Genomic DNA, 12,639 nt, shown 5'->3' with positions numbered 1-12,639 from the left:
CCAGCCAGGCAGAAAAACACCATGTCCGCATTTGTCTGCTCCTGGTTCCTCTCTCTATCGCATCATAATCAGCAAAACCTCACTGTCACAACCTCCCTCTCTCTCTCTCTCTCTCTCTCTCTCTCTCTCTCTCTCTCTCTCTCTCTCTCTCTCTCTCTCTCTCTCTCTCACACACACACCACTCTGTCTCTCTCCCCCCTCTCTCTCTCACACACTCAAAAGCACTGAGTGGAGAGCTGGAGGAAGTCTGCCCATCTTATTTACAAACTATCCCTGATAGAAATGAGCCACATACTGAGCAGCATGCTGAGCAGCATCACCATGGCAGCAGTATGCACGGCCAGATGGAAGGCAGGCGCAGGAAGTGACCTGATCCCCCCTCCTGTCTCCTCTCCTCTCTCCTGCCCTGATCCCCCCTCCTGTCTCCTCTCCTCTCTCCTGACCTGATCCCCCCTCCTGTTTCCTCTCCTCTCTCCTGCCCTGATCCCCCCTCCTGTCTCCTCTCCTCTCTCCTGCCCTCGCCCCTAACCGCTCATCGTTTGCATTCCTATCCTCACCATCACCTCCCGCTCCTCAACCATTTCCCTGTTCTGTACCTGCCCTTCCTTCCACTGTTGTCCCACCTATCTCTCTCTGTCTCCTCTCCAGGACCCATTGCTCTCTGTCCAATAGGTCTTCATGTCTGCAGGAGCTAAAGCCTCACTCAACGGAGAGAGCCCACAATGAAGTCAGAGGGATTTGTAAAAGCACTCCATTGTTCCAGGTATTCATCCAGCGTAATGGAACGTTTCCGTCCGACTGGAGAGAGGAGCAGACACCCAGCGTGGAGATCTGAGACCTCAGAGCTTCACATGGAGCTGCAGAATATAGCCAACATTAACTCCCACACAAAGAGAAGAGAGGAGACTGATACAGAGCAGGAAAACCCTCTGCTCCACACTGTGTGCATGTTGAGAATGAGTGATAGTGTGTGTCAGAGAGAGACAGCATAGAAATAAGCTGCATTCAGGCAGAAACACTTTGACCAATTCCTCAATACCCTGTTGAAAAACAAATAAAAACACCGCAGCCTACTGTAAAATTCAACACAATTTCATCACATAAAGTCTATGAAACACACAGTAACGGCATTCACAGTGAAACCATGATGAAGTGAACAGATGAAAAACAATTTTGCCCAGTATTAGAATCACACTTATACAAGTATCACGCCAGATGAGAGGTTTGTTGCCATGCGGTCAAGATTATATAAGAAACGGATCTATTCTCTGTGATATATTGTTCGTGAAATGAAATAATGGTTGAAATATTTGTTGAAAGGAATTGGTTGTGAATAGGTGCGTCTTTAGTTTCTGCATTCTCTTTTGTATCAACGGTGATGGTGACATAGTGGCGATAATGATGATAACAAAAACGCATGTGTTTCGCAGTAAGGTTTGTGCTGTACACTGTACAGTTGGTGATCGGTGACGAAAGAGGAGCACAGGCAGCCATGCATTGTTAATGCTGAGGTGAAACTAAATAAACAAACACGCTCACATAGCCACAACCTTCCAGATGCTCAACAGGACGCACGCACACACGGCGTTAAGAGCCTGCGACAGCACACAAATACATGCCAAGGTGTGTGTGTCGCACAAATCAATATACCAGTCACACACTCTCACACATGTCACACTCTCCTGTCACATCCTGCTGGAGACAGAGAGATGCCATGCTGCAGTGCTGCTGTGTAGCATCCAAACACTCCTGGACAGCACAAAGCCCTCTCCACCTGCTGCCTGCCTGTCCTGAGCCATTTCTCTGCTCATCCTCACACCAAAGAGACACCCGCACCACTGTGAGTGCAGCAATCAACATGTAAACATTCTAAGTTTGCATGCACACATATGCATGAACGTACTGCGCGCGTACACACACACACACACACACACACACACACACACACGCGCGCACGCACAGACAATACAGAGTAACAAGCAGGGCTGCATGGTGTGGTGGTGGAGGGGAGAGATGTGGTGATGGAGATGGATGGATGCGGAGGAGGCTGACTCTCTGGTACTCACAGCTCAGAGTAGAGGATGTGCAGGTTGCCTACATTGTCAGTGTAGTTGGCCGGGCTGAGCCAAGGCAGGACCAGCAGCAACAGAGCCTTCATGGTCAACGCTCAGCTCTTCTCCTGTCTGTCTTTCTCTCTCTTTTCCCTCTCTTTGCCTCCGTCTCGTCTCTCTGCACTGGAGCTCGCTCCTCTCCTCTCCTCTAACCTCCCCCTCCACCTCCAATTCTCCGAACCTGGCCGTGCTGACCCCCCCCCCTCCCCTCCTCTCTTCCCTTCTTTCTTCCGAGGCACTTCTCTCTCACTCTCTCTCTACCTCTCTCTACCTTTCTCTCTGTGTTTGGTCGTTTCCTCAGGCTGCAGGCTGCCTGGTCATCTCAGCTGCAGAGAGAAGCGGGCCAGTTGCCAGAGGTTGAAGACGCGGAGCGGAGGGGGACGAAGAGGCAGCAGAAGCAGGTGCAGAGGAGACGTCCCGTCGTGGCACAGGAGAAAGAGGAGGAGGAAGAGGAGGAAGGAGAGCCGTGCAAAGGTGGCACATTTGGAATACAATTTGAGATGTGCAGCCTCTTAATCTGCTCTGGGCACTGGCCAGTTGTAAGAGGATTTGCGCTCGTATGCGTGTGTGTGTGCTTGTGTGTCTCCCTCCGGGTGTGTGTGTGTGTGTGTGTGTGTGTGTGTGTATGTCAGAGAGAACAGCGCAGGCTGTGACTTATACTGCAGTAGAAACCACTGAGGGGGGAGATGGACCAGACCAAACAAAGAGAGGCGGGGGGAGGTACCTGACACCGCTCTGATTGGCTCTGCCATGCCACCCTCTCACACACGTACACGCTCAGACGTATGCACACACATAGAGCCTCTGCATTCACCCCTCCTGCCTGCACATACGTTGGCCCATGAAGGGGAGGAGAGCAGGGAGGGAGAGAGAGTATGTTGACTAAAAACCTTCCCCCCTCCCCTCCAAAGATGGACTGCCCCCCGTGCAGCAGATTGGTCTGATCGCTCAAAGGAATCTGCCTACATATGTAAAAGAAGAAGAAGAAGAAGAAGAAAACAAACACACACACAGACACACAGGCAGAGAGCATGGCCAAAGCACACGGGTAAATCAATATTCTTTAAAGGGAGAGAAGCTTGTTATTCTGAATGGTGGGATAGAGGGAGAGAGAGAGAGAAAGGCAATGAAAGAGGATGGAAGATTTGGAGAAAGAAAACCCATTGACCCATTGTCCAAATTGACATTCCTTCCTTCATTCGTTCATTCATTTGGTCATTCATTCGTTCATTAATTCGTTCATTCGTTCATTTTCAGGAAATGTGAAGAGGGACAGAGAGAATAAAAGGGGACAGACAATCGACAATAATAACAAAGCTTAAACCCTCCTCTGTCATCACTAACACCTCTGATTGGTTGGGCAGTGAGCTTGGGGAGGCACCTGCAACTGGGAAGTGATTGTGGGAGGGGCTTGGGGGAGCAGACTGGGTTGGCTGCTGGTGGTGGTGACTGGCACTGGGTTCAAAGTGTGATTGGAGCCTTTGCACACAACCAGGATACACAAAAAAATGCAAATGAGGCCGGCGGCAAGGCCGTATTGAGGTGTGCAAGATGAGATGGATAGATATTATATATATAGATATAGATGAGATGGATAGATATTATATATATAGATATAGATGAGATGGATAGATATTATATATATAGATATAGATGAGATGGAGAGATATTATATATATAGATATAGATGAGATGGATAGATATTATATATATAGATATAGATGAGATGGAGAGATATTATATATATAGATATAGATGAGATGGAGAGATATTCCTGTCTTTTCATCCTGTCATCGCTTTGCATGGCTTTCATCTCGTTTCTCTCTGTAGTAAACACAGAGCCAGAGGGAGCGATGGTGGCTAAAGCACTTTGAACATGAAACACTTTGAGCCTGCAGCGCCCCTCATCTATTTTCATTCCACCCTGTCACATCTCTCCCTCAGTCCTTCCACCATCATTCATTTGCTATTTTTCTCTATTGATTCAGCAGGACACAACTTTCTCTCTCATCTTTCCTACCCGTCATCTCCCCTGCTTTTAATCTCCTCTTGCACCTCCTCTCCTCTCCTCTCCTCTCCTCTCCTCTCCTCTCCTCTCCTCTCCTCTCCTCTCCTATCCCCTTCCTTTCCTTTCCTTTCCTTTCCCCTCAGCTTTTCCACTTCCTTTTACCTTTTTTCCGCTCTTATCCCATTTTCTTAGTGCTGAGCTGTCTAGTACCCTGGAGAAAGACACTTAACTGGTGTAAATACCCTGTCTGGATGAATATTTCATGGATGGGGTAGTGTGGTTAAAGGCAGATTTTGTGTGTGTGTGTGTGTGTGTGTGTGTGTGTGTGTGTGTGTGTGTGTGTGTGTGTGCGTGCGTGCGTGCGTGAGTGTGTGTGTGTGTGTGTGTGTGTGTGTGTGTGTGTGTGTGTGTGTGTGTGTGCGTGCGTGCGTGCATGCGTGCGTGCGTGTGTGTGTGTGTGTGTGCGTGCGCCTGCCTGCGTGCCTGTGCATGCGTGCGTGCACAGGCAGTACTTGTGCTGCGTTATTTGAACAGTGCGCACAGCAACGAGACCACAGGGCACGCAGGAAATGGAAATTTAATTGGATTGTGACAGGATGCAGTTAACCAGACTGCCCCACAGGAGTCACTGCATACAGTAACACACACTAACATGACACACAAACACCAACATACATACACATTATACAGTGTCTCTCTTCCCACTCGTCTTCATTTGCTATTCAACTGTTTCTCATTCTGCTTAAAGGTTGTTCTGTTGCTTTATGGATAACGTTAGCCCTAAAAGGTGAGCACAGCTGAGATAGACTTTCCAAGAGATAAATTATATTTGAATATAGTCAGCAGCACCCACCAACAAGCACACAAGTACACTACACCATGCTCAAGGCACAGCATCAGTAAACATACAGGGAACTAATTAATATGCTGGTACTCTGCAGTCAGATCCCCCCCTCAGTACATACACTATACATAAATAAGTACATTCAACTGCCAATATATAGAAAAAACCTGTGGAAATAGGTGGAAGTGCCCTTTCTTTCCTGGCATGGTTGAAATCCATGTACGCTCACGTAATCACGTCATTTGAGTGGTCATTTCCAGATGACAATTTCCCCCCGTCCAAAGGGCAAGAAATGTCACTGGATGGTGTGATGAGTATGACACAGCTACCAGATGGCACGCTGGTCATCAGAACTCCAGATCCACTGCCACAATCTGTGGTCGAGCCTGAGCCAACATCACCAGCAAACTGCCAACAGAAAGAGATTCTCATGGAAGAATGCTATCGCATCCAAGCGTGGTGTTTCCTTTATTTTGGCAGTTCAGCAACTTCAGTAAAGCATACCCAAAAACAACAACTTTCCTCACAGGGATTCATTCTCACTGTAATTAAGTCAAACTAGTTCAGGCAGACACCTCCAGTGTTGCTGTGTGCTGGATCAGCTGACCAGCCGGCTGAGCTTGCGGGTCTATTTAAGCTGTCAAGTTCACTTGCTCAGTCCCTCCTGCTGCTCGCCCTGCTGCACCTCACACCCCACAGCCCTGCTGCTGCTCGCCCTGCTGCACCTCACACCCCACAGCCCTGCTGCTGCTCGCCCTGCTGCACCTCACACCCCACAGCCCTGCTGCACCTCACACTCCACAGCCCTGCTGCTGCTCGCCCTGCTGCACTTCACACCCCACAGCCCTGCTGCACCTCACACCCCACAGCCCTGCTGCTGCTCGCCCTGCTGCACTTCACACCCCACAGCCCTGCTGCACCTCACACCCCACAGCCCTGCTGCTGCTCGCCCTGCTGCACCTCACACCCCACAGCCCTGCTGCTGCCCCACCACCACCCTAGCCTCCACCTGTGGGCTGTTTCTTTATGGTTCCCCATGGTTCCCCATGGTGGACACATGCAATTGACCTCTCCTTGCAGTCGCTTTTGGCTGGCTTTAAAGGGAGTGACCCGAGATGGAGCCTTGACGCCAAAATAAAATCGACAGTATATTTGAATTCATTCTGAATAACTGTTATTCAGAACTGTTAATAGACTGTTATTTTTGTAAATGAGACAAAATGTAGCCAGAGGCAAACTGTAGACACCTGAGCAGCTCCAACAGACGACTGTATATACCCACATGCCACTAAGCACACTCAAACAACATTCCTCAACACATACCATTCAAGTGCATATAAACGGCATTGTCTAAACGTAGTCACAATCACTGGGCTGTGCAGAAGTGAGTGGAGGACAGGTTGAGGTTGGGTGTTTCAAAGCCTCACACACAATGCGTAGTCTCCTCTCTCTTAGTCTGACGTAGGCTGGCACTGCGAGACTACCTCTCTCTGGACACGGCCTCTCGCCTCCACAGATAACACCTTCTGACTAGCAGCTGAATCCAGTGGGAGAGAACCTCAGCGCTCACCACCTCATTAGAACATACACTACATGAAAGAGAAGGTGATGAAACAAGGGAGCAAAGCAGAGGGAAGGAGGGAGAGAGGTGTGCGTAGGAGAGGAGACCCAGAGGGAACGGAGTGGGCGGGGGAGACAGCGGGGGCAGAGAGGGGGGGGGTGCTTTTCAGAGTTTAGTGAATTTTCTGTTGAGTTTATTCAAAGGGTAGGCTGCATAGGAAACACTGTGTTGGAGATGTGATGTGTGGCTCGATACACTCATTATCCCAGAGGCCTTTGGGCTAAGAGAACGTTAATGAGCATTAATGAATACCGGCCCAGGCTGAGAGAAACCCAACCACTGGCTTTTAATCATATATATATATAAACAGATGAGTTGGGCCTAGTTTAGATGAAAGCCTGGTTTGAGGATGAACGCTCTGCCCTTCGGGGCTGGAGCGGTGCGTTAATGACGGTAAAGAGGGCAGGGAACTTAAGAGTGTGTGTTTAGGGTGCATCACGGCAGTTTTACCAGAACAACATGAGTCAAGAGAAGAGCAAAGTGAATCCAAACAAAGAAGTAACTCTGTTAACCAGTTTCTTTACACAGTTAAAGGCCGGCAAAAGCTCCACGATTCAAACTGCTTTAACCTTCTGATGTTGGTAAAGGACTGATGGGGTAAACTAAACTGGCCATCTTGTTTTGTCTATGTGTTTTGTTGAGTTGTCAGACTCCCACACACCTACCTGTTCTTGATGTGGCCCTCGAGCTCTCCGCGGGGCAGCGTTTCATCACAGCGGTCAGAGAAGGGGCAAGCCACGGTCAGCTTGTCCAGCAGCCGGTGCACCAGCAGGCTGGGCTTGCGGCAGGTCTGCAGCATGAGGTGGGCGCGGCACACGGGGCAGAAGTCGCTCTCCAGCAGGAAGCTGGTCAGACACTCCTGGCAGTAGGTGTGTCCGCAGGGCGTGTCCAGCGGACGGATGAGCGGCTGCAGGCAGATGTGGCAGATGAGGTCGTCGTCCACCTCCTCTTTGTAGTGGTACTCGTGGTTCTCCTCCAGCAGGTGCCTCTGGCCACAGGAGCAGCACAGGTCAGGGGGCGGAGGAGACACCGGCCCGCACTCGGCTTGGGGGAGAGGCGGCGCCGACGCGCCGGCCATGACCTCAGGCTGCTCACTCTCTTCCTGGATACTCATGTAGCGGGTGGGACCTTGGATGGATTATTGGTCCAGGGGAGGATGCCGCTACTGGTAGAGATCTGCTGGGATCTATGTGAGGAAGAGAAATGTAGAGGGAGGGAGGGAGAGAACAGTCACAGTTATCATGTCAAGTAAACAGGGGGTGAAAATATTCATAAGGTATTTTGCCGGAGCAGAGCGGGACACGCACGCGCGCACGCACACGCGCGCGCACACACACACACACACACACACACACACACACACACACACACACACACACACACACACACACACTCACACACACACACACACACACACACACACACACACACACACACACACACACACACACACTCACACACACACACACACACACACACACACACACACACACACATGAAAATGAACAAGAAGTCACAGGCATTAGCAGCACCATGACGCGTGCAGCAGCAGTAATGATTTTTTCTCAATTGGTTTGATTTTCTGGGTTGGCACAGTGCCAGTGGACTGGTATCGAACCCACTGAGAAAGTCATTTTTTCTCTTGATACAGAAACATCAATACGTCTCATCTCAGCAGCGAGTACAGAGACAGATAGTCAGAGATGGGTCTCTGGCGCTCACTGTACTGCATGGCAAATGTGCGTCATTTTTAATACGCCCTGAGACGTGACATGATTTCAAACATATCACTGTACATGTATTAGTACAGACTAGCTTTATGTTGTGTTTGAGATTGTGACCATGCCATTGTACACGTCATGTCTAAAACAGGCAGCCTCCTCGAGCACGTGGACATGAACAGATGGGCTCAGTCAGAAACACGTCACCTTGGCAACAGCCATCTTGTTGGCGCCCCTCTAGCTCACTTTCTGGACCAACCATTGGGCCTTGGCTGCTTAACGAGACATTAGGTCCTTATTAAAAAAAGAAATATCATGTTTGAATCCACCGAGTCTACAAATATAACCTAAATACCAGTTAACTTTTTGATGGACACATTATGCTCAAACATAAATTCACATCATCACAAACAGTGGACTTTGATGTGCATTCCAATATGCTAAAACACACAAATATGGCCTAACACATGTACGAACAGAACAATATACAAATGGAGGAGAGCGCCTAGTTGTCAACATAAACAGGTTCTCTTCTTCCTTCTTACACAAGCAGTGAAAGATGGCGCGTAGTGAGTTGCGACAGCCATAGACGCTCTATCTGTGGTATGTCTAATTAGGAGAGGCTGAACTTTCCCACTGAGGGCTGCGGTAACACGGCTGATTCATCCCACACTGAGGCACCTGCCGTGTCTGAGGCCCGCCCTGATCTCTGGAGCTGAGCACTTTCATCACTACACAGATAGATAGAGAGACAGAGAGAGAGAGAGAGAGAGAGAGAGAGAGAGAGAGAAAGAGAGAGGGAGTCAGCGGGAGCCAAAACAGATGGAACAAAATGGATTGATTCAAAGTTAAAGAAAATGAAAAATGAAGGCAGCTCGATATCTGATCTCGACTAGAACAGAACAGAACGGGGGGGGGGGGGGGGAGATCTCTTTCAATTTATTCTCGTCTCCTGGGAATTGCTGGTGTTAAGACAGAAAAGACAAGTGCATGCTAAGAACGAGGGATGTAGGGAACAGGATGCACATTCCTATTTGATGTCTTGAACACAGTAGATGACATCGGTGCCGAGCACCTTACAGACTGACTAGAACCTATTAGCCCCTTAATTATGTCTGTTTGGAATGAGGATCGCACAAGAACAACGCTGCTATGCCCTCACAAAAACTCATGTAGTGACAAGCAAGGACATGCACACATGGTGCGCAGTGCCCGTCCCGCTCGCAGGACATGCAGATGCAGAGGACACAGGACACACCCGTTCCTATAGGGAACATCTCATTATCTCACTGCTAATCCCCGAAGTGACAAGATGGCATCGCCACAGTCCTGCTGGAGCGCCGCGCTCTGCTCCGAGGAGACAGTGACAGAGAGCCGACGGGCTCAAACGTGACCACTGCTAAATGTTCTATTAATAACCACATCTGCAATGCAATAAGCAAACCAGCATGACGTTCAGCCGCAGCCTTCTAAAGTCATCACTCTGTCTGTTTGAGCATGTCCCTTTCACTTTTGACTGAGAGCATTTTAAGCACGTTTGAACTATAAATAAACAAGCAAAGTTAATCTGTTTCCCTTTGACGAGGCCTTTGTGTCGGCCAAAGAACAATGTTTAACTAGCTTTCTATTAACCCAAGTCCTTTACCGAATGTCCCAGTCAGCCTTGCCTCAAAAGACTTGACCCTCATGCCTTTTAACATGTTAGGTAACTGTTAAAGGCCTGCAAAGTTGATCATGGAAAGGTCTAATAACATATACTCTCTCTCTCTCTCTCTCTCTCTCTCTCTCTCTCTCATATATATTGCACATTTGAAGTAAACAGGCCTGATGATCCCTCCTGTGATCCAAGATGACTTGATGAGTTAATAATGATATAAGGCTGTGCCAAGTCAGCTCCTTCCCTAACGATCGTGTCTGAAAAACAACCCGGTGACAAGGTAAGTGTGTTTGTGTCAGCATTTTCACTGTCCACACTCGATGAACTGGTGTGTGCTGCTATGTAAATGTTCACTCTTGGGAGAAATGGAATCAAAAACACAAAGCCGATATAAATCAAACAAACACACCCTCGGAGCAAAGGCTGGGCCCAGCCCAACCAGACACAACTTGTACAGCATGTACATAGCACATTGGCTAAAATGTAACCGTCTTCTTTTACATAACTATTTTGTTAATCATTTCAATTTGTTGTGCTGCAAGGTATTTTGCTGCTCAATTCATGTCAAAGTGTTATGAAAATGGTCATGAAAATGAGTTAATAACGCCAAAGGAATATGCATGGTCAAGTTTCATCCTACAAGTTGTAGGAGGTCTGGTCTCACACTGTCAAGGCTATGAACCCCTCTCTGGTGAAAAAGCAAACGAAACCACTCTGTCGAATGTACTGCCCATAGACTGTATCAATTCCATAATGACTTACTAACGTCAGCATCACACACATCTCAGAGTAGGCATGCTGATCTAGAAGCTGTTCATAAATATGAGCATGATCAGAAAACAAAGACTGCAGTCAACAAGCCAAGGCTACCTGGTCAGTGACACCACATTGGTGCTACTATTGTGAGAAGCTGGATGGATACAGAGGCCACAGCCATGCCCCATCACACAGAGAGCAGAGAGGAGCATTTAAAACACAAGTCAAGGCTTAGACCCATACACTCTGACATAGTTTGAACAACGGCACTGTTCGAACATGTCTCTGAGACACAGCATTCCAGAAAGCCCTTTTTCAACTACGTTCACTTTGTGCAGAAACCTGTTTCAAACCCACAGTCCCATCATAAAACAGAAGGGTGGAGATAGAGGAGTGTTCCTTGTCAAGTGGCGTTTCCGTATTAAGCAGACAAAATCCAAACTGAAATGAACAACTGAAACTTAGATAACAGAGTAGTTACAGGCCATATCTTAAGATTAAGATAACTCCGAGCACAATTTGTATACAGTACACACCCTGTAAACAATCAGCAGACAGTCTCACGACAGTGTTACGCACACATGCCCTAAGGGAAGTTCACACGGCGCGCCTCATGTCCACGATCCATATTGTGTGGTAGACACTTAAGACAGTGCTAAATCAAAAATCATATAATATTACCGTACTTGTGTAACACATAGCTATGGTACCATTATGTGCTACAAGCATTTGGAAATGACATTCTCAACTATTTAGAACTGGCCACACAGATGGCATTCTATAGAACCAGTAACATTATCTAACAATATTTTTCAAATCTATAACTCTGCAGTTCAGTATTACTGTACAGTACAGTATTCAGCTCCATTTAGGATGAACATGGGCATGGAGTAGTATTATCCTTGCCCTCTCAATACCTTCTGCATTGTGTGTGTGTGTGTGTGTGTGTGTGTGTGTGTGTGTGTGTGTGTGTGTGTGTGTGTGTGTGTGTGTGTGTGTGTGTGTGCGCGTGCGCGCGCGTGCATGCGTGTGTGTGTGTGTGTGTGTGTGTCCCACTCAGACTTCATTAGTGATATCCAGTGAGCCAGACCTGACGCCTCAGTCTGGCAGGACAGCTGCAGGTAGGTGTGGAGCTGTGTGAAGAGTCGCGATACGATAGCGAAATGGCTGACTGAATCAGCCCAGCCTGAGGTTAACTTACCACTCACACCCACAGATAAAACTACAGCTGTACACATACCAAAGGTGTAGGACATAAAGGCACTCACTCACTTACTCACTCACTCACTCACTCACTCACTCACATTGAAAGCGTCCACACAGTCAGAGATACAATGCAAATCAATTTAAATAGCACTGACAGTCAAAGTCGAGTCAAAGTCTCCCCCTTTGAGCATGTCAGATAAATAACAAACACACCCAGAGAAGGCTTTGTTTTTTCCTATTTTCAGATTAAAGGGTATTGCCATGATACTTACATGAATTCATGAGCGGTGGCCACTTTCAGCAGTGCAGTTCACCTGGACAGGTAATGTGTAACATTAGACCCTCCACAGAGGAGGAGGGGGAGGAAAGGAGGCGAAAGACTCGATGAAGAGGACTTTGTCCCAGTCACAGAGCCTGTTGATTGGTTGTTGGTCTTCAGTGGAGTAATGTTATCCGCCTGTTGCTCTCACGGGGGAATTCTGCAACCCGAAGCAGGGAAGACTGTTCCTGTGTCAACTCAGAGCCTGCTCACCTCTAGCAGGCAAAGGTGATCAGGAAGTGGCAGGGCAGAGGGGTGGAGCTAGAGAAAAGGTAAACAAGGGAACTGCCCAAACGAGTTTAGAAGAAGATGGAATTAGTAGGGAAACAGAGAGAGAGAGAGAGAGATAAATATTTGATTGCCAAAATCTACATTGGAAGGGATTATTGATACAGC

At 48.0% G+C, this 12,639-nt stretch overlaps 1 protein-coding gene across 4 annotated transcripts in view; it reads right to left on the bottom strand.

The window, feature by feature from the left end:
* The window catches only part of lnx1 (ligand of numb-protein X 1), a 37,474-nt gene extending 25,046 nt beyond the window's left edge, over positions 1-12,428 (bottom strand). For 3 of the 4 annotated variants that reach the window (XM_083647576.1, XM_083647579.1, XM_083647578.1), the window contains exons 1-2: positions 12,197-12,428; positions 7,250-7,770 (exon numbers count right to left, since the gene is read on the bottom strand). In XM_083647576.1, the coding sequence (XP_083503702.1) occupies positions 7,250-7,698 (449 nt within the window). In that variant the 5' untranslated portion in view covers positions 7,699-7,770; positions 12,197-12,428. Of the gene's footprint in view, positions 1-7,249; positions 7,771-8,850; positions 8,979-12,196 lie in introns of those variants that run through there. The other variant, XM_083647577.1, reaches the window with a different exon arrangement.
* Positions 12,429-12,639: the final 211 nt, after the last annotated feature.

This window comes from Poromitra crassiceps (genome assembly GCF_964638095.1).
Source record: "Poromitra crassiceps genome assembly, chromosome: 12".
Taxonomy (NCBI): Eukaryota; Metazoa; Chordata; class Actinopteri; order Beryciformes; family Melamphaidae; genus Poromitra; species Poromitra crassiceps.
This window is presented reverse-complemented; position numbering and strand designations above follow the sequence as displayed.